The sequence below is a fragment of the Crinia signifera genome, chromosome 19 (assembly GCF_055691185.1).
Source record: "Crinia signifera chromosome 19, ASM5569118v1, whole genome shotgun sequence".
Lineage (NCBI taxonomy): Eukaryota > Metazoa > Chordata > Amphibia > Anura > Myobatrachidae > Crinia > Crinia signifera.
This window is the reverse complement of record NC_139226.1, coordinates 62,104,334-62,131,576: the sequence shown is the minus strand read 5'-3', so window position 1 is coordinate 62,131,576 and position 27,243 is coordinate 62,104,334. Positions and strand designations below refer to the sequence as shown.

The 27,243-nt window shown below is 45.6% G+C and overlaps 1 protein-coding gene across 2 annotated transcripts; it reads left to right on the top strand.

Moving 5' to 3' along the window:
- Nucleotides 1-2,175: 2,175 nt before the first annotated feature.
- On the top strand, nucleotides 2,176-25,817 carry MBOAT7 (membrane bound acylglycerophosphatidylinositol O-acyltransferase MBOAT7). 2 transcript variants are annotated; one of them, XM_083162678.1, is made up of 8 exons: nucleotides 2,176-2,321; nucleotides 6,949-7,058; nucleotides 8,033-8,162; nucleotides 11,668-11,794; nucleotides 16,585-16,741; nucleotides 19,716-20,076; nucleotides 22,789-22,971; nucleotides 23,066-25,817. In XM_083162678.1, exons 2-8 carry the CDS (start codon nucleotides 6,983-6,985, stop codon nucleotides 23,442-23,444), a joined length of 1,413 nt encoding a protein of 470 aa, XP_083018804.1. In that variant the 5' UTR covers nucleotides 2,176-2,321; nucleotides 6,949-6,982; the 3' UTR covers nucleotides 23,445-25,817. The 2 variants fall into 2 exon arrangements, with proteins under 2 accessions (XP_083018804.1, XP_083018803.1); XM_083162677.1 differs by having other exon boundaries at nucleotides 2,189-2,321; nucleotides 6,973-7,058.
- Nucleotides 25,818-27,243: the final 1,426 nt, after the last annotated feature.

The window sequence follows — 27,243 nt, the reverse complement described above, 5'->3', positions numbered from 1 at the left end:
TGATAGGGCTGGGCCCGGGTAAACTGTACCTGCTCCCAGGGCCGGTGCTAGGGTGACCGGCGCCCTCCTGAAACCATACATTTTGCGCCCTTTCACATTGCCATTGCAACAAGCTGCAGCCCGATTGTGTGAGCGTATGCAACATGTGATCCTAAGGAGGATCTCAGGTGCATATACATACATGTATGCATACACCATCTCAGTGCTGTGTCCACAAAATGTTGCAGGCACTAAAGGTGCCCATACACAGCGCGAGAATCGCATATGTTATGGGCATGCATGCAATGAGTGTGAAATGCGATCTGAAAGCAGTACAAAAAGTATGTGGCACTGGCACAGTACATTGAGAAGAGGGAAGGAAGGGGAGGCGGCACTGCTGCCTGTTCGTCATTTGATTGACAGCTGACAGGCGCGAATCCGGACATATCGTGTCATCCAGGCCTTCACAGACAGCGCTACATGCCTCAGCGCAAATGTCCGTGAGGAAGAGGGGGACAGGTCGCAGGAGGAGGACAGTGTGTGCGCGGTGCAGGGAGCAGCTCAGCCTCTCCATACTGCCATCCGCTGTAAGACAGGCACTGTGGGCGGCGTGCAGGCTGTGTACACTCACGTGCAGGGAGCAGCTGTTTATACTGCCGCCCGCCTGCTGTCAGACAGGCGCTGTGGGTGGCATGCAGGAGGCAGTGACAGTGAGTACTGAGGCAGCTTTAGCAGAGCAGGGAGGGAGACAGCGCCTTTTCAGCATGGCGCCTCCCTGCTTTGCAGGAGCTGCTGAGTGGGTAGCGCCGGCCCTGCCTGCTCCCAACCCCCTCTCGGCGGCCCTGAATACTGTAGCCAAATAGATGGTGAGGGATACCGCTGGGTGGATGGAAGTCCCGGGAATAGAATCCAGCACAGGAGATCTTCAGAGGCTTGAACGGTCACTCCGCAATGTAAGGGATAGCCCAGGGCTGGGCAACACCGGCCCTCCAGATGTTGATGAACTACACATCCCAGCATGCCTTGCATCAGTTTCAGCATGGCCGCATAGCAAAACTAATGCAAAGCATCCTGGGATGTGTAGTTCACTAACATCTGGAGGGCCGGTGTTGCCCAGCCCTGGGATAGCCGAATGGAATTTAGACAGTCAGCAACAGTTATCCAGCACTGACTGCCCAGCAGCGGCTGCAGGCTGGGAGGGAGAAGAGGAGCCGCGGGCCTGGAGGCAGCTGACATCACAACATCCGCCTTATCATGACGTCACATGCCGGAACCACCCCGCATCATGACGTGACGTGCTGGACCCGCCGAGAAGAGCTGTTGAAGCTGCTGCTGCCAGGTAACGTGTGCCCCACTGAGCCCCTCTATCAGACCTGGGCCTGGGTAATTGGTACCCCTCTCATGGCACCATTGAGTGGAGGCAAAAGGTGGAATTGCTGCATGAAGAGTGGGTGCTGCACGTTTACCTCACCTCCAAGGTGTCAGTATGCCTATGGGTAGGAGGTATTAAAATTATAACTTGTATGCAACCAACATCCAGCGGGGCATGATCCCACCCCCAGTGTGGCACAGTCACATCCCAGTCTAGTGATGGACAACATAATCCCACCATCAAATGATGACTGGGCATCCACCATCGAATCTATCGATGGGACGGTAACTGACCATTGCATCAAAAGAATTTGATGTGAAACTTTTTAAATATATCTTCAGCATGGCCATGCATGTGCAGAACCAATTCAGTGTGGCTGGCTGGAAATGGGACTAGGGCGGGACCATCGCGATACCATCAAATATTTACCATTTGATGATGAAAAACATCAGAATGGCGCCATCAAAGTACTAATGGCGCCATCAAAAGTACTACTATTATAGCAAAAGGATTGATGGTGTAGAAACTAGGGATGGCCATCGACCATCGATGATTCTAAATCATCGATGGTTCATGGCCGATATCGAATATTTTTTGCCATCGATGGGGGAGAACCAGATGGTTTCCCTCCATCGATGGAACAGCAAAACGATGGGAGCCCTGAAATGGTTAATAATAAGTGCAGCCTGCTATACGCACAAGTCAGTGATTGATTCCTCGCATCCTCCCTTCTCCAATCCCCACACAGGCAGAGTGACAGGAGTGTAACCAATCAGCAGACAGGGCTGTAAAGCTCCTTCCAATCAGCGCCGGCTGAGAGGGGTGGGGCGGATGAGGTCACTAGGAAGAGACATCCCAGGGACAGAGGGGAATGTGTGTTGTACATTTCCTTGTTACACTGTATCGCACATGAATGGTTCCTCATTAAACAATCACCCTGCAGCTGTGTTTTTCTGAGCAGGATTCCAAGGTAAGGAGAACTGGCAGCTCTTCCCATAGACTCCTGAGTCCTCATCATCAGCAATCCGGGGCACTTCATACATGTGTTGCATTTGTGTAGTGCAGCACTTCTGCCTGTATAGGGGAACACAAATGAAAGCATGTCACAGCAAGTTGCGATTGCTGGAGATGGAGCAGGGATGTAGGTGTTTTCCTGACAGCCATGTAAAACATGAATTATTTTAACCTCTTTATGTTGCAGGGATCAAGAATCCGTTTTATCCTTACACACACATCTCTTTGTATAGATGATCAGATAAATTGTATAGCACACAAAGAGCAAGTTGACTTCAGTGTGTTGGTTATTTTTTGTTTTTACCAATATAACTGAAAGTGAAGGAGAACAGAGTGCTTGATGTTGTACATACAGTAGTGTATGCCACTGTGGTGGTATGAGTGGATGCCTGATGAGAGTCTCCAGTAATTATTTTGCTACTGGTGTGTCTGATATTTTTAGTTGAGTTGCCGTAGCAACTGATATAACAGGGACATGAAATGAAATGAAATGCATACATTGCACTATAATTCCATTAATGCCTTGACCACTGAGGCTTTTCTCATTTCATGTGCTGAGCAACTTTCTAGCCTTTTAGAGGCTTATGTGTCAGGTGGTTCACACTTGTACTTTAAATTTTCATTCCACCACAAAGTTTTGGGAAAAACATATATAAAATACCTTTCCTCCCTTGAAATAGTGGTACTGTAATGCTACTGTTTGTACAGGAGATCATCTCTCCAGTGTATTTGTGTCTGGATATTCAACCTTTTTTTTGTTTGTTTGTTTGTGTTCTCATTCATTCAAAGAACAATGATTGCATTTCCTACCCGTAGCTTTTCTGATCATTGCCAAACTAGATGGCTTTCACTGTAACGCACTTTAATTAAGTGCATCAACAAGGCTAGGGTGACAAAATAAAAGCATTCACTTTAAATAAGCAGATCTGTGGTGTAGAAGGTGGAAGATTTCTGGTCAGAAAAAGTGCCATTCATTCACTTCGTTTGTAATGCTTCAAAATCAGATGTACAGTAGGGATGGCCATCCCTACCTTTGCCATCGATGGCAGAAGTGCAACTGGCAACTATACAATAGTGTATGTTTAGCATATCGATGGTCATCCATTTTCTCTGACCTGATTGGCCTGCGGGCCAATCAAAATATGGGGGCGTGACTACCCGGGTGTCAGGTGCAGAGATATGCTCCATGTCCCAACCCCTTAAGGAAAAAGCAAAACAAAACTATTATTTTAAGCTTGATATCGATGGTGGGAAACCATCTGGTTCTCCCCCATCGATGGTAAACTATTCGACATTGGTCACAAACCATCTATGATTTCTAGTCATTGATGGCCATCCCTAAAGTACAGTAGGTTTATGAGGGGAGTTAAGGTGGCCATACATCAGAAAGACCGGTCTTAAGGGCCCTACATACGCAGAGATGTGTGCCAGAGATACATAACGGGTGATTCAGCACAAGAGATTTCACTCTTGTGGCTCATTTCAGACAATGAGCCACATACAGAGAGATTTGTGTCAGAGATTCAAATTGGGAGATTCAGCACGGGAGATCTCAAATCTGTCACGACTGTCACGACATTGTGCAGCTGGCTACTCTGGATGTGCCTGCCCAGACTGCGCTATATATATATATATATATATATATATATATATATATATATATATATATATATATATATATATATATATATATATATATATATATATATATATATATATATATATATATATATATATATATATATATACACAGTCCCCCATAAAAAGTTTTAATCATAGTCCCCCATAATAAGTTTTAATCATAGTCCCCCATAAAAAATTTTAAACATAGTCCCCCATATAAAAAGTTTTAATCGTTGGTGGTATAGTGTGGCATCCCCCTCTCCCCTCAACCGTTGGTGGCACAGTGTAAAAAAAAAAAAAAAGAATATACTTACCAACTCCGGTGTCTTCCAGCGTCGCGTCCTCTCACTGCAGCTTCCATCTGACTGCAGAGGGCGGGCGCGGCACCCGGCAGGTCCAGGAAGCGTCTCTTCAGCTGGGCTCCCGCGGCGAGGCTTCCAGGCGGCGGCGGCGGGGCTTCCAGGCGGCGGCAGCGGGGCTTCCAGGTCGGTGGCAGCGGGGCTTCATCTGGGCAGCGTGCTCCGGCATGACAGTCGCTCAGATGGCCCTGCTCATCCCCGCGCCACACATGCGGGAGATGAGCAGGAGCATCTCAGCGACTGTTATGAATTGACTGACCGGGCCATTCTGAATCTTGTGCAGATTCAGAACGGCGGGGGCGCGCATGTAAATCGCTGTGTGGGCTATATACACAGCGATTTACATGCATTTTCAGGCATTTTCTGAGCGATTTAGTAAAATCGCTCAGAAAGTGCCTGAAAATTGTGCTGTGTGTGGGGGCCTTTACAATCATGATTGTGTCCAATTTCCCTTTAATTCCCCGGCAGTCCTTGGTGGTTTTTGGACACACAATGTAATCACAATCTGTCATAATCCATCTGCTGCATGATTGTATGATTGCAGCTTCATTTAAATAGGGGGCTGGCCTACTAGGATCAAAAGGATAGGAGGTACGTATATGTTAGTTGGGCGCCCAAATTAGTGACAGAATTGTGCAAAAGGACGTCGACCACTCTCTTCAGCCGCACGCCTGTCTGCCACTTATACATCTGCAGCTCCCAGCATCTTCACTGCCATGGGCCACCCGGAAGCTGCACCTCTCTTCTTTGCTAGTCAGGGAGGGAGTGTCACATGACTCTGGTTGTATGAGCCATCTAAAGACAGATTGCATGTGCTTAAAAGCACATGCAATCTGCTCCCAATCCCAACTGATCAGAGGACCAATCCTCCAATCTCCCGGGGTCGGGTGATTGTATGATTGTGTGCACTCAGTCTGCATACAATCCATTTTACAATCCATTGATATTGCATGATTGGGTGCAATATCTTTCTGATGGGATGCGGTCATTTGGTCTACAGCATGATGGTCGACAGTCATTAGGTCGACATGGGTCTATGTCGACATAGGAAAAGGTCGAGATTGTTCTAGGTTGAAAGGTCATTAGTTCGACAGGTCATTAGTTCGACCTTGTCTAGGTCGACATGGGGTTTTTCACTGCTTTTTTGTGCCGACAGGCGGTATTTCATGCCCTACCATCCACTAGGGCAGTGATTCCCAACCTTTTTTCTCTCCCGTACCCCTTGATTATGCTTTTCATTGATAAGTACCCCCTCCTCTCATTTTGAAATATGGACAGTACTCAGCGGTATGCGGATCCTTATGCATGTCCTTATATTAAGGAGGAGCAGAGGAGTAGTATACAGCAAGGAATCATGCCCTTCTGTGTCTAGACACTGGTTGTGTATAATCTCCCGGATTCCCGCTAACACCGGTAGGATTAATGCCGCTGCTTCCTCCACCTTTGTCAGTGCTAGGCAGATGACTGCTGATGTCTGAGGGCAGCATGGGAAGCTCCCAGTGGATTGCTGGTCAGGCATATGACACAACATGGTTTGTCTCCATGGCAATGGGTCTTCTTCAGCCATCAAAAGACCTTTTCATCGTCTGCCATTACCAACATTACTTTCAAGTACCCCCAACTGGTCTGCAGAGTACCCCCAGGGGTACTAGTACCCTAGGTTGGGAACCACTGCACTAGGGCATGGTGGGAGAATAAAATAGTGTGCCCGACGCATAGCGAGCAGTGCACTTTAAACTGTCCATGTCGACTGTGTTGACATTCAGGTAAAAAAACTGTGAAAAACCCCATGTCGACCTTTTGACTGTCGACCTAAACATTGTCGAACTAATGACCTGACGAACTAACGACCTGTCGACCTACAGCCATGTCGATCTTTTCACATGTTGACCTAATGGTGTTGACCTAATGACTGTCGACCATCATGCTGTAGACCAAATGATCCCATCCCCTTTCTGATGTATGGCCACCTTTACTGTATGCAATGTTGATCTGGCATAAAACAATCCCAGGCCGTTAGTTGGGGATCAGTTCTGAAAACAGCAGCAATTAGCACAGTGTTTATGTGCAGACATTTAAAGGCCACCGTAATTTTGATAAATGAAGCCCAAAGATGGAAGCCCTCAGATGCAGGGCTGCCGAGAGGGGGGGGGGGGTACTAATTACCCGGCTTGCTGGAGGGGTCTGGCGGAGGCCCTGGTCTGACCCCCCCCCCCCCCTTCCCCCTCCGTCCCTCCCGGGCAGCAGCAGCAAACAGCTACAGCATGTGCTGTGCTGAGAGCAGGCTCAGCATGAGCATCTCACTGACACAGAGCGAGAGCTCATGCTGAGCCTGCTGTCAGCACAAGCTGTAGGTGTGTGCTGCTGCCGCTGCTGCCTGGGGCGGGCGTGGGGGGTACAATAACACTCGACTTTAGAGTGTTTTTTCACCCCCCTTTAACATTTATGGGGCGTGGTCTAATTGCGGGAGGTGCCCCCCCCTGGCCAGCATACCTCTTGGCGGCCCTGCTCAGATTTAAAATAAATGTTGTATTACGACCTTGATTGTTTGAGCGGCTTACTTACTTACTTGTTAATGTCAGTTTGGTATTCTCTCACCAGTCTCTCTATATATTCCATTGTCAGGAGAGTGACCATGTCCCCTGATGAACTAACCTATCTGGCTATATTGCTCTGTTCTGTACCCGTTGGTTTTCTCTTCAAGACTACAAGTAAGTTTAATTATTTTAGTTGCACAAAGATACATGGCCAAAAATACATTGGATGTATAACATTGTTCATCATGACTGGTGCTATAATTTAATTAGCAGAAGTTAGATCAAGGATAGATGGTGACTAGATTTGTATACCGCCCATATAACCTAAATCTCTTTTCTTGTACAGTTCCTAAAAGGTTCTGAATATATAGCCTCCAAACTGTTCAGATAAATTCATCTGACGTTTCCAACTCGCCGCCATCTCCTCCTTGATGTCTGAGCACTCTTTGAAGCTCAACATGGACAAAACACAACTCATTATCTTTCCCCCAGCCAGGGTAACACCCCCTACTAATATCTCTATCACTGTTGACCACACAATTATCTCCTCGGCTCCCCAACTCCATTGCTTGGGTGTCACCGAGGCCATTTCTCTTCCACAGTGCAACTAAACTTATCATCCACTAACTCAGTGGTGTCAAACTCATTGTCCTCCAGCTGTTGTGGAACTACACATCCCAGCATGCACTACCACAGATCTCCTATAATGGATTGCTAAAACTGTGGCAGGGCATGCTGGGATGTGTAGTTCCACAACAGATGGAGGGCTATGAGTTTGACACCACTGCACTAATTTGTCATCTCACGGCTCGACTACTACAACGTTCTTCACACATCTCTATCTATGGCCGCCGGCACCTAGTAGTATGCTAATTACTCCCTTGCTACTTACATCGCAGCTGTTTTGTTCTTTGTTACATGTATATTTACTGTAATGATGTTCTGTCTCCCTGTACTGTTCTATTGTATGCTCTTTTTACAGCACTGAAAAACATGTGTGGCTCCTTTTATAAATAAATTGTAATAATCCTAGTATTTAGGAGACTGATAGGGTAATAGAAATGGCTTTGCACCAATGACTTGGCAACCTTCTGTGTGTTTATGGATTATCAATTTTACTAAAACCATGCGTTCCTTTCTGTATCCAGGTCCGCGTGTGAAACAGTGGGGAGGTGCAGCTGTGGGACTGTTGCTCACTCTGGTGACTTGTAACATCCACACTCTCCATTCTACTATTACCATCTTCTGTACATGGATCATTGTAAAAATGTCACCCAGGTACAAATAATTCTGGAATGCACAGTGATCCAAAATATATTTGTTTATGATGTCTTGTCTGGATAATTGCTTCATTCATTTGGGGAGTTAGCATTTATTTATTTTTGTATTGAGTACTGAAAGTGCCCATATAAACGGGATGCGGTCATTTGTTCTACTGCATTATGGTCGACAGTCATTAGGTCGAATCCATTAGGTCGACATGCTAAAAGGTCGACATGACTCTAGGTCAACATGGGAAAAGGTCGACATGATTCTAGTTCGAAAGGTCATTAGTTCGACAAGGTCATTAGTTTGACATTGTCTATGTCGACATTCACAAGGTCGACATGGAGTTTTTCACTGTTTTTTGAGCCAACATGTGCCGACAGGCGGTATTTCATGCCCTACCATCCACTAGGGCGTGGTGGGAGAATAAAATAGTGTGCCGAGCGTAGCGAGGCACCGTGCCCGACGCATTGCGAGCGCAGCGAGCGATGCGAGGGGATGCAGTGCACTTTAAACTGTGTCCATGTCGACTGTGTTGACATTCAGGTAAAAAAACAGTGAAAAACCCCATGTCGACCTTGTGAATGTCGACATAGACAATGTCGAACTAATGACCTGTCGAACTAATGACCTTTCGACCTAGAGTCATGTCGACCTAGAGTCATGTCGACCTTTTAGCATGTCGACCTAGTGGATTCTACCTAATGACTTTCTACCATAATGCAATAGGCCAAATGATCCCAACCCATATAAACTACAATTTAGTTGGCCAATTAGGCAGATTCAGATGCAGTCATCTATTGCTGTTTATATGTGACAAAAACATGCCTGACCAACCTTCATAATCATTCAGAAATGTGATTGTGGTGGGGTTTTACTTCAAAGAGAGATCTATATTGCAGTGAAAAAATAAAGCAGCCAGTATTTACCCTGCACAGAAACAAATAACTCACCCAAATCTAATTCTCTCTGCACATTTTACATCTGCCCCACCTGCAGTGCACATGGTTTTGTCCGTCTAAGAAGGATTTTGGCAGAAAGTGAACTAGAATAAGGCACCATATGTGCATGAAACCACAACAAATGAGTGATTGTCATCATTAATTGTCTACATTTTTTTTCTAATGACTGTCTTGACTCCCTCCTTTTAAAACTGTATAGATTTGGACACTTTAAAACGTACACAATGAATGTCTGATGTGGCAATATTTCAGATACCCCTGGCTGGGACAAAGTTGTATGTGTAAGAGCTGATGTCATTGGTGGCACGGATGGTATAATGCAGATGTTCCCAACCCTGGTCCTCAAGTACCCCCAACAGTGCACGTTTTCCAGGTCTCCACACAGAATCACAAGTACAATAATTAGCTCCACCTGTGGATCTTTTAAAATGTGCCTGCTGGGTGACCTGGAAAACGTGCACTGTTGGGGGTACTTGAGGACCAGGGTTGGGAACCACTTGTGTAATGGTTAGCATTACTGCCTCACAGCACTGAGGTCACAGGTTCTATGCCCACCATGGCCCTAACTGGTGGTGTGTGCATGTGGTAGGGGATATAGATTTTAAGCTCCACTGGGGTAGGTATTAATGTTTTTTTTTTTGTTTTTTTTCTATCAATTTTTGCAAATCCACCACTTTTATAACACCGTTCATAAAAGGCCTTCTCCTACTGTATAACCAAAACTGCTTTGGAATCATTATGGCAGTACTGTCCGCACTCAACTAAGGGATTGTTATCAACCATTTATCAGTTGAAGAAATACTGACTACTGATGAATGGGATGGTATTAGTTTGGAAATTGGTAACTGTTCCTTGTCAGTCCGTATTCAAGAAAACTCATAAAATATATTGTCGGTGGTATTTGGTGCCCTCTAGACTGTATACTACCCTACGTGCTCTGATAGCTGCTGGAGAGGATGTGGCCGAAGAGGAACCATGCTGCAAGTTTGGTGGTCATGGCCAATAATTTACCAATATTGGTGAAAGATTCATAAACTAATCCTAAATGTTACTGAGATAGTTGTCCTTAGCTCATTTTTCCCCTTTGCTCTCCTGCCCTATCCCTGGCATCTCGCACCAATGACAAAAATTAAATAAGCATATTTTGAATTCAGCTAAATGCCAAATTGCGGCAAATTGGAAATTGGCCTACCTTACCTGCCACTGTTAATGGTATCTGGTTCACCTATAAACTAGAGCGTATTAATACTGCCCTTCGCGACTCCCCGGATCACTTTATTAAAACATGGACACCTTAGACTTTCCACTATCATGCAGCACAGCCATTGACAACTATCTAGCTTAATAACTCTGTATAGCTGAAAATGTTATTGCGCATTGTCTTGACCAGCCGACTAGGGATGCCAATCCCGGGGCTATTTTCCAATCCCGGGATTCGGGATTGAAAAATGCCTAATCCCGGGATTGAGTTTGTCAATATAATGACTAACTTTAGTCCCCCTCAAACCCAGTCTAACTCACCCGGCCATTGCTGCGGGAGCCGGGCAGTGATGTTCAGAGGCCGGCGGCTTTGATTGGGGGCCGTGGGCGGGTGGTCTGGAGACGGGAAGATGTGCGGGAGCCGGGCAGTGGTGGTCTGGAGGCGGACGTTGGAGTAGCTGGGCGGCAGTGATGGCACGGGTGCCAGGCGGTGGGCGGGCACAGAGCTGCAGACAGGTCACGCCGGGGTTTGGGAGAAGCTGGGCAACGTCTGTGCTGGTCATACGCAGGCCAATCCCGGGATTGGAAGATTCAATCCCAGGATTCAAATCCTGGGGTTTTTAGGACCAAATCCTGGGATCCCGCCGATCCCGGGATTGGCCACCCTACAGCCGACACTCTCCTGTTTCTCCGTCTTCCTACCTCCTTTCCTTCTCTTTTTTCCCTTTCCACTTCACTCTATTTTTGTTTTTTGTTTCTGTGCTAATGTAATGGTACATGTACAAATATTATCAGAAGGGTAAAGGTGCCCATACACGGTGCGATGAGATGCGCGCTCCCATCACACATCTCATCGGACAGCTCAAAAAGTATGTGCTGCACATCATTGTCGTACTAGATCTCATCTCATTGCATTGCACAATGTACGCAATGCAATCTAGTCCAAATTGTATACAAAAATTGTACCATGTATGGGCACCTTTTTATTGCTTGTTTTTTTGGTGTTTTATCTTAATGATATTCCCTTCCCATGTTTTCGTTATATTGTAACTTGCTTTTATTTGTTTTGTCATCATATTTACAAAACTCAATAAAAAGTAGTTTCAAAAAATAAAAAATGCAGCATCAGGCCCACAGTTCTGTGTGTGCCAAGTTCAGATTGTCTCCTAAAATCCATTTCCCCTGACCTTCTATAACGAGCAAGCATGTTAGTATAAATGGATTATATTGATGCCTTGTATTCTTTGAGGTAATGCTGTGGTTCCTTTTGTAATGTAAAGGAAGTATTTGTACAACTCAGTCTGAAGTATTACATCATCAGTTTCTCAATCTGTGTCTTTTTCAATTGCTTTCAGATCCTGCCACTTCTTGGTACTGGGTTGGACCTTTACCTACCTGCTGTTTTTCCGCACCGTGACTTATTTTGACCTTCCAGCGCCCACCCCGTTCACTAATGCAGTGCAGCTGCTTTTAACGTTAAAGGTGAGTTCAGATCAGGAGTCACTGATTAATGCACCCATGCAGCCATGCTATACACAAGCTGCTGGGTGTAGGTGTATGTCCAATGCAAAAAATATAGGGGATAGTTAACACCAAAGTGTTTTTTACCTGAATGCCTAAAACAAAAGCTGCGATAGGTCTGCAAAGACAAATGTGTGAAGTATTTATTCAATTTCTTGGCAATGTGTCATCACCAGACTGTATATTGCAATAGGCAAGCATTGTTCATTTTCCCCCAAGGACTTTGGTCTCCAGTGTGGGAGTGAAGTTCCTGTGACATCATCAGGGAGATTTATTCAAAGATTTTTGCATTTTCCCCCAGAGCTAGTAATGCAAATAACTGTGCACCTGGGCAAAACCATGTTGCACTGTAGGTGGAGAAGATCTAAACTGTGCATAGAGTTATAGCTTTTGGTGCAGTGTATCCAAACTGAAATCTAAATTGCAGTGTAACATGGGCAGCACGGACAGTGTAATGTTAGTATTACAGCCTCACAGCACGGAGGTCATGGGTTTGACTCCCACCATGGCCCTAACTATGCGGAGTTTGTATATTCTCCCTGTGTTTGCGTGGGTTTTCTCCAGGTACTCCTGTTTCCTCCCACAATACAAAAATTGTAGGTTAATTGACTCCCAACGAATTAACCTTGGAATGAATGTGTGTTCATGTGGTAGGGAATATAAATTGTAAGCTCCGCTGGGACAGGGACCGATGTATATGTTCAAAATATTCCCTGTAAAAGCACTGCAGAATATGGGGGTGATTCTGATTACCGAACTCCCTTGTACGGGAAGTTCGATGGTGAAGATCTGTACATGCGTCTGTGTAGGTCTTCTCAGCAGGCGCCCTCGGAGACTTGCATAGTCTCTGAGGCACTCGCACAGGGAGGGGGGGGGGGGGGGATTGGAGTAGGCAGTGAAGGGGCTATTCTCATGCGAACACCCAATGTTTCATGGAAGTACCCACGAAAACGCTGGGCATCCACCTGCTGTCCAGCCCTGTTCTCTGAGCAGGGTGCTGCTAATCTACACAGCATGTCTTGCAATAGTTTTAGCATTCCCTTATAGCAAAACTGTGGCAAGGCATGATGGGACTTTACAGCAGCTGGAGGGACATCGTTTGGACATGCCTGGGTTAAAGCGATCAGTCCATATTAATAATTGCGAAGGAATGCTTGTGATGACACTATGGTGACACCTTCCTGTGGCAGGCCGGAGTTCTCAGACTGACTGACTGACTGACTGCTTTGTATATTTGTATAGAAAGGTCACTATAGTCTGCTTTTGTGTATATTCTTCATTTTTGCAGAATGAGACACTTTGGGATCTATTTAACATAAAGCAGGGATACAAGAGATTTCCGATATCTGTGGCAGAAAGTCTTCTATTGCTGTGAGACATCTTCATCGCTAGACCTTCATCATCTGTGTATCCCGCTCTGTCAGTCCCTCCATTAGTTAACTGTGTTCTACCGTATTTAATGTAAAATACGTTTATGCAAACATACAGCTATAAACTTAAGTATATCAGCATACATATCTTCATTTATCTCAAAGTATCTATCAAACAGTCCTACTCTTGAGAAGAGCGATCTATGGACCTTATCCTGGTTGACAGCCTTGCGAGTCCACCAGACGCCGCTCTGCGAATGCCAGGTCACCCACCCCCCCTTGCAGCGCCTGTAAATGGATGTTTAACATAAACATCCATTCTCAAGCTGCAGGGCACACACACATCTAAGGTTGCTCTGAGGTAACCGTAGATGTGCGTGGGCTTTCTAAAGGAAGTGGGCAGGCAGCTGACATCTGGTGGGAGCGACTATCCGCTGCTGCCCCACGCCCCGCCTGCGATGTTGGGTGCTCGCCGTGGCCGCACGCACCTGGCGTATGAACGTGCACAGAAATCTACTGCACATGCGCCAAACATCGTCCCCGTGGGAACACACCAGAATAACCCCCTATGTCTACCTTCCACACTCATTCAGGATTGTTTGACTCTCTCCGGGCTGCACACAGTCTGTGGAATGCCCTCCCTTGCTCAATAACACTCTCCTCCAGTCTCCAAACCTCCAAGCGTTCCATGAAACCTCACCTCTTCAGGCAACTTATCAAATTCTGGAACCGCCCACGTACCTTCATAAACCTTTTCTATCCAATTGCGTCTTCTCCACTGTACAGTCCACACATCCTCACATGTGACCTAATGCTTGTCAACCTAATTACCCTGTCGACCTAAAGCCATGTCGACATTTTTTTGTGTGTTGATCTAAGGCCTGTCAACCTGATGCATGACGACCTTTCAAAGTTGACCTAATGACCATACACGGTTTTGTTTGATCACTGTTGTTTCCAATATAAGAAACCATTCATCAATAAATAATTGACGCTATTTATGATTAAATGGTCGATTGGGCAGCTGAGCAATGCTGGCCAGCAATCAGTAAAAAAAAGACGTCTATGCCACCCAAAAAGTATCCCTGCTGGGCATTCCCCTTGCAATTTAGTGAGGACCATCATGGACTTTCACTCCTGATGACTTTGGCCATTTCCATGTTTACACACTTAACACTTATTTTCACTGGATTTGGGGGTCTTCTCCCTATGATAAATAGATCCTCAAGCTGCAATTTATAAGAAGGCCAATCTTGTCGCCTTTGTGTCTATTTTCATCCACTTAGTGCAAGGATTTGATTAACTTGTGATATGCATGGTGCCAGCTGCTACAAGAAGTTCTACAACTGCCTGTGGTTCAGTAAATGTTGGAAGTCATATTGCTGCCCAGTGTAATACCTTATAACAGCATACTGTTGTTTGTTGCAAAGGTCCACAAAAGTTCAGAATGGAAACTGTTTCCTACATAATATTTTGATATATTATTGCTGTAGCTGATTGGAAAATGTCAGGAACCATGAAATGTCTGCAGTCAGTGTGTTCCAATTGGCAACAAATTAAGTGAGAGCCTTTTTGTGTGCTGAGACATTCCTGAGATGGCAAATCCCCAATCAGTATTACAGTACGCAGAGTGGCCTAAATCGGGTGTCTGAGTCCTTCCAATAAGGACTGCAGTGCAGTCTAAAATTCAAATAGAGGAGCCACACCAACTGCTACCCCAAACACTGGCAAACTTACTTACATTTTGAACTGGGCTGCAGCCCCTCCCCTGGAGCCACCACTGGTCCTTGCACATTTGGCCAAACAGATGTAAAATATGAAGACGTTGCGGGAGGCATATGGGTGCCTCCATTGTGTGTAGGAATTTATGAAAAAGTGACTTGGTTTCTCATTAGGGGCAATCCCTCTTTCCTTCTACATCCACACTGTCTAGATACGGCTCTGTGGATGAGGAATGCTATGGGTGAATAATCATGGGTATTGCTGACTGCTGCTGTCATCTGTTTTATGGGTGTGAGATGGAACTAGCAGCAACACTAGGGGGCACCAGACAAAATATTGCCTAGGGCATCAAAATTGTTACGGTCCCCATACTAGTAAGATTTATCTGACCTGTAAATTGCATCTGATTTCCCTTGAACTTCCCGGCAGCTTCCCAGGAGGTCTACATACAATTTAGGATGAGAGATTCAGAAAGTGAGAGATTTGGTGAGAAATCTCCAGTTTTTTAAAGCGGCAATCATTTACACTGCTAAACCAGTTTAATTTTGAAGCGTAAATGACAGCCGCTTTAATAAACTGGAGATTTCTCACCAAATCTCTCATCCTATTAAATTTCACCCTTGATGTGACCTTTTTTACATCCAATTTGCATCAGATAAATCACATGTGATTTATCTGACACATACATGTAATTTACCCAGCCCAACGGCCTAGCGGCCCTGAGCCGTCAGCGGGAGTTCCTGATACTAGGCTGTCCCTATGAGCCCGCATTCCCTGTGTCGGGAGACCTGGAGCCAGTTTCTATTTTTTAATAGTTTTTTATTTAAATTAATTACATTGATAATATAATATAATTACCAGTTGACCCCAAATGTTTCAGCGTAGCCCCCCACCGCCACCCCCTGGCAGGGCTGCTCCTAAACTGTAGCCACCCACCCTGTCCAGTCGCCCCCCCCCTCCCTGGGTATGTGAGGCTAGCCCAGGTATTCGCCCGGCTTTTGTGAGCTCTCTGCCTGCAGCAAAAGAGGGCTGCTCACTTTAGAATGTGATTGTGTGTGCTGTGCACTGCAGGGCGCTGATGCTGTGGTGTTCTTTCTTCCGGACAGGATGCTGTGGTACTTCCGTCTTCCGGTCATGTGCGCGGGAATGGTGGGAGGAGGGTTCCCATGTTCCCACATAGATATATCAGATCCTATACAACATGGGCTCAAAAGCACCCGCGATGTGCATATGATGTGTCAGATTCCAATATATCCTATGTGCAGCCCGTCCGACATCCTGATCCGATCCGCATCGGATCAGATGTCACACACATGCGATTTTTTTTTGGGGCCGATTTCACCCTATTTATCTTCCCAAAGTGCCGAAATCGGGGTAAATCGGCCCCAAATCGCATAATGTATGGGCAACTTTTAGAGTCCGCTCTGTGTAAAGAGCATGTATCTTACAGTGGCTTACATTTAGCTGAGAAATGTCTTGATGTGAAACACAAGGAACGTAACTACTAGGGCTCAGTATTTGTGCATTTTGGGTGAGCTTCTCTGCTGGCGTGTGAGTTTAGTTTGTATGTTAACATATAGGGAATTTAGCACTTATCTTTTATTTATGTTACCTTTGAGTAATGGCATACATACATAAATAACTATCTCTGTGTTCCAGCTGGTGAGCTTCGCAAATGAGGTACAAGAATTTAGCCGAGTCAAAAAACAGGAAGTGGCGTCATTTTCAAATCACTCAACCGTTGGTACAATTGCCAAGATCCCAAGTCTGATTGAAGTTTTCATGTATAGTTATTGCTATATTGGGCTTATGACCGGTGTGTACCTTTTTACTCCATCAATATACAGTGGTTAGCTTTAAAATGTATTTTATTTTGCCAAATCTATTTATGGTAGGTTACCATGTCATATTGAAGGTGCTGCAGATCACATCGACTTGTTAATGTTTGAAGACTGGATACTTTTCGAGTCTAACTATATTTCAATAAGATGATTTAATAGTGATTGGTCCCCAGCGTATTCACACCGGGGACTGATGGTGTGGCTCTGCACTTGCGCGTATTTGCGCATGTGTTGGACCACTGTACGAACGCCTTCAGTGACTATTGCCTAAGCCTTCTTACGGGTATGTGAGGGTGAGCAGGGGGCGTCTGGAGGGGAACGTGCAGCTTTTTGGGGGGTTCCCCTGGGTATGAAGGCAGGCTGATGTCATAAAACGTCAGCGCCCGCCCGCTCTTTGGCAGACACTGAAGGAAATGTAAGTCCAGACTGACAATGTCAAAATGATTTCTTTCCCCTTCAGCCCCATGCGAGGGTATATGCTAGCGTACATCCCCTTGCATGTTACCGAAGGGATTCGGCGGGTGTGGCAGGCCTTTGGCCTGGAGGCATTAAATCAAACGCTAAGCAGCAAACAACCACTGCTTAGCTTGCGGTGTTGTCCCTAAACGGTACTTATATGTTGGTTGGGCGCCCACTAAGCTATTTGCTTAGTTTTCCGCGTCCCCTCGCAGGGCTCACCACACTATATAAAATCAACTCCATGCCGACATGGATAGTGGGGGTACACGAGCGTACTAACTATAGTGGGCGCCCAACTAACATCTATGTACCAACTAAATTCCCCTAAACTTACAGATGGCTTCCTCCAAGCTGTCGCTCTGCCATTTATTCTCCACCACAGCACAATCATTTTATGTAAATTATATCGCTACCGGGTGCAATAACTCTGTATACTGTTATTTGTAGCGAAGGTCTAGAAAAGTTCACAAAACTATTTCCTACATAATATTTTGATATATTTTTGTTGTAGCGGATTTTAAATAGTCAGGAACCATGAAATGTCTGTAGTCAGTGTGTTCCAATTGGCAACACATTAAGGGTCTTATTCTAGTTCACTCTTTCTGCCAAAATCCTTCTTAGATGGACAAAACCATGTGCGCTGCAGGGGGGCAGATGTAAAATGTGCAGAGAGAATTAGATTTGGCTGAGTTATTTTGTTTCTGTGCAGAGTAAATTCTGTCTGCTTTATTTTTACACTGCAATATAGATCTCACTTTCAAGTAAAACCCCACCCAAATCTAATTCTTTCTGCACAAGTAACATCTGCCCCACCTGCAGTGCACATGGTTTTGTCCATCTAAGAAGGATTTTGGCAGAAAGAGTGAACTAGAATAAGGCCCTAAGTGAGAGCCTTTTTGTGGACTTCCTTAGATGGCAAATCCCCAATCAGTATTACAGTATGCAGAGAGGCCTAAATTGGGTGTCTGATGGGTAATTGTATGAAGCATTATGTGCAAGGTGATAATGCTCCAGCCAATCAGCTCCTAATTGCGTAATTTTGGGGATAGATACCACTTCTCCAAGCTTCATATATTTACCCCTGAGTCCTTCCAATGGCGACTCCAGAGGAGGGGATGCGGTACTTGTGTACAGTCACGGCTCCCACGATGGGCATCTTATACGGAAAAATCGCATCGCATGCGATCTGATGCGATGCGATGCGATGTAATTTTTCACTGAAATTATGGACATGAGTTGAAATCATGTAAAATGCACCTCAAATGTCATTTTTCACACTGTACCACCCCCGCTATCAACGCCAACCCGAAGCGTGGCGAGCGGCGGCGGTACGCGTCCTACGACCTTTTCATATCCCCACTATCCACGTCGGCGTGGAGTTGAGAATAGAAAGTGTGGCGAGCGCAGCGAGCCCGAAGCGTGGCTAGGGGACACGGATACCTGTGAAGCCCGCGAGGGGACAACCTGTGAAGGTATCCGCGTCCCCTCGCGGGGCTAGCCACGCCGACGTGGATAGTGGGGGTATGAAAAGGTCGTAGGACGCATACCGCCGCCCCTCGCGGGCTCGCTGCGCTCGCCACGCTTCGGGTTGGAGTTGATAGTGGGGGTGGTACAGTGTGAAAAATGACATTTGGGGTGCATTTTACATGATTTCAAGTCATGTCCTTAATTTCAGTGAAAAATTACATTGCATCGCATCAGATCGCATGCGATTTTAACCAAAAATGCATAAAAACATGGTAAAATCGCATTGCATGCCACTACATATGGCATGCGATGGGAGCCGTGAAAGTACACAAGTACCGGGGATGCAGTGCAATCCAAAATTCAAATAGTGGAGCCACGCTAACGGCCACCTCAAACACTGGCAAACATCGCAAGCTGGGACTCACTGGCAGTTGGTGGGGCTTCCATACTACAACAATTTTTAAATCCGCTGCAGCCCCAACCCTGGTGCCTGGTCCTTGCACATTCAGCCATACAGTAGATGTATTTAAAGGAAGGAGTTTCTAGAGTCATATTGCTGCCTCCATTGTGTGTAGCAAACGGGCTCAGGTTTATAAAACTTTACACATCTGACCTGTATGTCAAAAGCAAACATTAACATACAGTATGTATAGCATGAGCGTTTGCAGGGGGTCTGGGGGGCGATTGTTAGGCAGCTGCCACCTGCCGCATCTGTGGTCAGGACTCGCAGATTTGCTTGTCTGCAGTCCCGGCTCTCCTCCTGGCTCCTGCTGCTTAAGAAAATTGACCACGACAAAATGGCTGCCCCCATACAGCAGACAGATTGTGAGGATGCTAGAGGAGGCAGTAGGAGTTCGAGTAGGTCGACCTTTTGGTTTTCTGTTTTAGCCTCCACAAACCATCATCAGAGAGCGGCATACATCCCTGGCACCATTTCCCACACTCATTCACATTATGGGGGTATTTCTTACTGCAAAATGTTTATTCAGTGAGATTAAATAATAACAAATGTTTATGTTCCAGGCCCCTTCTATCGGTATAAAACGTATCATGACTGGCTTCACCAAATCAACTCTCAAGACATTCCAAGCTGGAAGCCCATGGTAATCCGCCTGAAGCCGGCTCCAGTATTTGGCGTTCTGTTCCTTATTGTTTCCCATTACTTCCCTCTGGATTATGTAAAGACAGATGAGTTCTATGATTGCAGCTTCTTCTATCGCCTCTTCTATATGGTTCCCATATTCTTCGTTTTCCGCATGCGATTTTATGTGGCCTGGATATTTGCCGAATGTGGCTGTATCGCTGCGGCTTTTGGTGCCTATCCCATTGCAGCCAAGTCTCGTTCTGGCGGGGGACCAACTGTAGAATATGCTCCACTGGAGAGGTATAGTTCCCCACCTTATCTAAAAGGAATTATAGGAGAAAAACAAGTCACAACTATTCATGTCTACAAATCGTTACATAACAGTAATGTCAGCTCCGGTGACTGTGCGTGTCAGAACAGAGCAACACTTACATTACCACCATAGAGGTGAAGAGGAGTCTTAGGGGCAGATGCACTAAGCTCCAAAAGTCAGGGCCGGATTTGTGCCTAGGCCCGTGAGGCACCGGCCTCAGGGCGGCACCAACTAAGGGCGGCAGGCAGGCTGACATTCTGTTAAATGGCACAGTGGGTGGGCAGCGGCGAGTGACGAGCGCCTCAGACATGAATTATTATATGTCGGCGGCAGCGCCGCTCATCACCCGCCACTGCCCACCCACTCTGCCATGCACATTACATCACCGCTTAGTGCCTGGGTCCGACGGTCCCCCTGCGCGTCCGGAAATGGCTCAGGCTCACTGCTGTGAGTAGCCCATTGGCTACTCTACACACACACAGTCTATTGGCTGCTGTGTATCCAGCAGCTGAGCTGAGCGGCGCGCAGATCCTCCCTGCGCTCAGTCAGTCACAGTGGGGCAGATGTATTAAGCCTGGTGAAGAGATAAACTGGAGATAAAGTGGAAGGAGATAACGCACTAGCCAATCAGATCCCAACTGTCATATTTCAAACACAGCTGATTGGCTGGTGCGTTATGTCTTCCATGTTATCTCCACTTTAACTCCAGTTTATCTCTTCTCCAGGCTTAATACATCTGCCCCAGTGTGTGAGCCAGAGAGAGACTGACGGAGACACTCTGCTAATCACTGTACTAATAAGTGTCTCCCTCCCTCCGGATCCTCCGTACAGTGAGTAGTCCAGAGTGCTTAAAAAAATATTAAGGTGGGCTACAGTAAAAATTTTATGAAATATATAAATAACAATGTATATACGTATATTTATATTAAAATAGGGGGAGGGGGGGGGAACACAAAAATGTTGTGCCTAGAGGCGGCCTGGCCCCTAAATTCGCCCCTGCCAAAAGTGATAAAATGGAGAGTGATAAACAGCCAGCCAATCAGCTCCTGCCTGCCATGTCACAGACTGTGTTTGAACAATGTCAGGCAGGAGCTGATTGGATGGTTGTTTTTCACTCTCCATTTTATCACTTTTGAAGCTTAGTGCATCTGGTCCTTTGTCTCTTATTATTCAGGATGCTGATCATGGGATGCGGTCAATTTGCCGGCGGTCGGGATTCCGGCGTTCAGAATTCCGACACTGGAATCCCGACCGCCGAAATCCCGAAACTTTCTCCCTCCGTGGGTGTCCACGACACCCATAGAGGGAGAATAAAATAGCGTGCCGAGCGTAGCGAGGCACCGGGCCCGCTGCGTGGCGAGCCCGCAAGGGGGGGCGATCCACGTCCCCCCCCCATGTCGGGATTTCGGCGGTCGGGATTCCAGTGTCAGGATTCCGACCGCCGGGATTACGTATCGGATCCCTGATCATAACTCATGACTGCATAACTCAATAGTTGCCTGAGCAAAGCTGAGCTGCACTGTCAGATTTTATCTATGATTGGTCACATGCATTCTCAGGTTCAAAACAATGAAATCTTTAACCCGTCTTCACACAAGTTAAACATGCCATCAGCTACGAAGAGATGCAATACACTGGTCATATGTGGCTAATAGCTGGTCAGATTAGGCAGGTTGTCACATTCCTCTGCACAAAAACAATAATGTCCAGAATGTTTGTTTTTTTCTATAGTTAGTAAGATTTTGTCGGTACTTGTGTAGTTTCACGGCGGCACTTCTCTGCGGATCACATCATATGCAAATTAGCGATTTGCATATTATTCGATATGCGATGCTATTTGCATACCCCCACTCTCCACATCACCCCGAAGCGTGGCTAGCGCAGCAAGCCCTGTGAGGTATGCGTCCTCGCGACCTGTTCATACCCCCACTATCCCTGTCAGAGTGGAGTTGATATTATAAAGTGTGGCGAGCGCAGCGAGCCACCGAGCCCGAAGCGCGGCGAGCAGACGCGGAAAACAAGCCCGAAGCGTGGCGAGCGGACATGGATTACTGGACGTGTGTTCTGCGCCCACTCACCACGTTTCATGCTCGTTTTACGTGCTCGCCACGCTTTATAAAATCCACTCCATGCCGACGTGGCTAGTAGGGGTATGAACAGACCGGGAGGGCGCGCTGCGCGCACCGCGCTTCTGGCTGACATGGATAGTGGGGTGTGCTAAATCACATCGCAGATCGAATCGTATGCAAATATCGCTTGTGATTTGCATGAGATCTGCTCGGAAGTGCCGCGATCTGCTCGGAAGTGCCGCCGTAAAAGTACAGATTTTGTCTTTATATCACAGGAAAGCTCCGTTATACTGTGTATCTTTAGACTTATCCTTCTATACATGCATACAGTATATGCCATGTCTTCTCCAGACGTTAATAGCACCAGCATTGTATGTAAATGGAATATGGCAGTCGTCCTAAACAAATATTTTTCCAGCAGAAAAGTTTATCTGACATTATAGGTATAAGAAGAGGAGTGAAATAAATAATTGTTAAAGGTTTTTTTTACTGTCATTGTCATATAGTTAACTTGATAAATTATTTTTGTGAAGTAAAGGCATCCATTGTGATGAATCAGCCTTTAGAACTCTGACTTACAGATATTGATTTTTATTTGTTATATTTTGTCTTTTGTATTAACCTTTGTAGACGTGATGACGGATCCAAAGTGAACCTAGAGTATGACTACGAGACGATCAAGAACATTGACTGCTACGGAGCAGATTTTTGTGTGAAGGTGAAAGATGGGATGCGCTGCTGGAACATGAGTGTACAGTGGTGGCTGGCGCAGTACATATACAAGAATTCCCCCATTAAGTCCTTTGTGTTTGGGTAAGTTTAATGTGCGGAGTTGTCCTACTTTATGAACCTTTGCCATTTGGTAGTGGCATGTAATTAATCTCTCTCTCTCTCTCTCGCTCTGCAGGAGTGCTTGGACCATGCTGATCAGCGCATACTGGCATGGAGTCCACCCCGGTTATTATCTGAGTTTTCTGACCATCCCAATGTGCCTGGCCTCAGAAGGTGCGATGGATTCTGGCTTGAGGCGCCGGCTGTCAGACTCCGGCAAGATGGTGTTTGATTGGGTACACTGGTTCCTGAAAATGAGAGCTTATGACTACATGTGTATGGGATTTGTCCTGCTCACTTTCTCCGACACTGTACGATATTGGCGCTCCATTTATTTCTCTGTCCACGTGCTGGCTGTGTTCTTCCTCATCTTGGGCAGGGTGCTAACAGTGATGGCTCCTCAGGGACCCAGGAAGAGCAAAGCAGAAAAAGAGGAAGTTAAAAGGGATACATAGGCTACTAGGTGCAAGGCCCCTGTCCAGTGCAACGTTTACAGTACATAGATGTGTCAGCAAGCCATACAGCTCCTGTGCTTGTGCTAAACTGGATGTTAGGAATCGGACCTGTTCTATGCTTTAAATACTGGGCTGTGAACTGTACTATGTGCACTCCCTAACCTCTTTCAGCCAACGCCATTCCCTGGCATATTTACCACCAAAGGGTCGCCCATTTGCTTCTGACCTGTCTATGTAAATCTGTTTCAGCCATGATTATGTACATATACTTGTGATCTTCCAGTGCGTGCTATGTTTTTGGTAACACACTTAGGTAAGGTTGTCAAAATGCTCTTTCTCAAATGAAGAAATGTATACACAAGGTATATCAGGCGCAGCAGAAATTTGGTATATCCAAATAAAGAATTAATAAATAAAAATTAGTTAATACAAAAACAATTAGTAACCACAGCTCCAAATGCATTTTCTAGTGTTGCTCCCACAAGGATTTAAAAAATTCAGCAAGAAACAAGAAAGTAATTTTTAAGAGAGCGCACTAAGTTGATACAATTATTTAATAAAAAAATACATATAAAAACATACACATAAATACCAATAATGATTATATAAATAACAACAATTGATGTGTCCAGCATCAGGCACAGTATACCCTCTCCATTTCATATACTTTTTTTAATTTTCTTTCTCAAATGACACACATTATTTTATCATTTGTGATATTTAACAATTTAGTTCAGGGCTGGGCAACACCGGCCCTCCAGATGTTAGTGAACTACACATCCCAGGATGCTTTGCATTAGTTTTGCTATGTGGCCATGCTGAAACTGATGCAAGGCATGCTGGGATGTGTAGTTCATCAACATCTGGAGGGCTGGTGTTGCCCAGCCCTGATTTAGTTTCTAGTGGTTTTGCATTGTGTGACTGTACAAAGTTGTCTTTGTCAGGGCTGCAGTTTTGGTAACTGACTCATTTGCAGAGTGATATTCAAAGAGGTTTTCATGGTCATCATTGTCACAAACTGACATCCTGCTGGCTCATTTGAAAGCATAATTGTTTCTATCGATATCCCATTGATAAATGCCTTTGTCATGATAGTGAATATCAGTCTAGATCAGTGGTTCCCAAACTTTTTTGAATCACGGCACCCTTGAGTATCAGCTATTTTTTCACAGCAACCCTAGGACAAAAGTTTTCATTGATACTTTTGCGGAAAAAAACAATTAACTTAAGTAAATTGGGCTTTTAGTTATATTTTGTTGCCAAGCTTCCGGTTGTCCACGTGTTGCGATTGGCTGCCACTAGCACTGGATTTGCCTATCACATTAACCGTAAATATTTTTTATTTGGTCCTGGATCACAAAACTAAGGCCCCCCTGCAAGAGCCTCACTGCACCCCAGTGTGCCTAGGCATACCGTTTGGGAACCACTGGTCTAGATCCTTTCTTTTTCACACAGCCCCTTTCACAAACCAAATATGCACTCCATCAACAAGAATAACCTTTCCCATTGCCTTAAACTTAAGTCAGATTGCTAAAAGCATGTGTGAATAGAGTAGAGATTTGTTCCCCACGGCAATATTGGATGTGCTTCATTCTATGTTACAAGCTCACAAAATATTGGAGTTGGCCATAGCAGCCAATCCGATAAAAAAAAAAAAAATGGACGCAAGCTTCTGATTAGTTACTTTTTTTTTTTTTATAAATGCCAATCTTTATCTCTGTAACTTGCTGACAATGAAATATTGATGTTTGGATTTTAATAGAGTATTAAATGTAAAAAGACTAAAATTTCCTAATTACCTATGTAATGATAAATTAGTATTCAGAATTTATATAATTTGAAAAAATATTTAGATTGTTTTGTGAGTTTCCCAACTATAAAGTATCTTTCTGAAAACCATCTCAGTTGTAGTTTCCCCCGCAACCAGCAGCAGGAAAAGTCACGTGATACATGATTGACCAATCTCTTTTTATGCAACTGTCCCAGTAGTCACTGTAAAGTCAACTTTTAGTTTTGTGTGGCATATGTATCTGTTATGTCGTGTATTTTGCCCACACAATGTAGATAAAGCCATTTTGTGAGAAGAACCAATATTCAGCCTTAACATTCACTAGGAACTAGTATTATTGCTGAGAAAATCATGTCATTAGTTCCTAGACCTAGTGAATTAATAGGCTGCATTGTCAATGATTGATTACCACAAGATGGCTACCTTTTGCTGATGACAGATGACCGATTAACACCATCTGCTCTTTATAATATGCTCTTAGGGGCATATGTAAATAGAGTTTTATCACTGCCAATTACTTTAGGAAGATTTTCGGTACTCTTTACCTAGAACGGCGCCCATCGCGGTGATCGCGACATCGCGGGCAGCACATAAACGGCCGCGACGCGATGCCCGCGATCACCGCGATTTTCCCATAGGGAACAATGTTAAAAAGTCAGATTGATCGCGATTTTGCATTCAATGCCTCAATGCCCGCGATTTTACCATAGGAATCAATGTTAAATGGGCTACAGAGCCCAAATAGGCTCAATTAACCCTTAAATGTCACCCCAATTTTTTTACGCCACCCCACGATCCACGCCAACCCGAAGCGTGGCGAGCGCAGCGAGCCCGCGAGGGGCGGCGGTACGCGTCCTCCGACCTTTTCATGCCCTACTATCCACGTCGGCGTGGAGTTGAGAATAGAATAGTGTGGCGAGCGCAGCGAGCCACCGAGCCCGAAGCGTGGCGAGCCCCGCGAGGGGACGCGGATACCTTCACAGTTATACGCGTCCCCTCGCGGACTTCACAGGTGTCCGTGGCGACGCGGACACCTGTGAAGCCCGCGAAGGGACGCGTTTACCTGTGAAGGTATCCGCGTCCCCTCGCGGGGCGCGCTGCGCTCGCCACGCTTCGGGCTCGGTGGCTCGCTGCGCTCGCCACACTATTCTATTCTCAACTCCACGCCGACGTGGATAGTAGGGCATGAAAAGGTCGGAGGACGCGTACCGCTGCGCTCGCCACGCTTCGGGTTGGCGTGGATCGTGGGGTGGCGTACAAAAATTGGGGGGACATTTAAGGGTTAATTGGGGCTATTTGGGCTCTGTAGCCCATTTAACATTGATTCCTATGGGAAAATCGCGGGCATTGAGGCATTTTACAGTAAAATCGCGGTCAATCAGGCTTTTTAACATTGTTCCCTATGGGAAAATCGCGGTAATCGCGGGTACCCGATTTTGATGTACCCGCGATTTACCCGCGATGCCCGCGATTACCGCGATTTTTTACCCCCGACGCCCGCGATTCTGATCGCGGGCGCCGTTCTAGGTAAAGAGTACCAGATTTTCTTATTTTGCTGTTAAGCATTATTTCTCAGGTAAAGTTTTCATTCTCATTCATAGTATAGACTGAAAACATGCAGTGCTAAAAATGAGAGACACTGGTGTTTCTGTGGGTGCCATTGTTTTTATCATTTGTGACTATTTTGCAAGTTGCGTTTGAAAGGATGGGAAGAACATTGTACCAACATAGCTTGCAGTCATTGGTAGAGCTGACACCGGTCCTCCACTGTTGCTATGTGCAACAATTATCAGCCAATTTGGTTGGCTACTCGTAGCCGGCCCTGTCACTTACCTTACTTAATTGAAAGCTTTTTTTTCCGTTTAGCCTTCCGTTACTCAAAGTTATTATTATAGTACTAGATCTGGCCAGCAGAGGGCCCCATTGATCGTAAGTACAGGTATCCAGATGCTACTTGATAGAGCAAATATCATCGCTACAAAACTAGAACACAGTCACTCTGTACAAGTA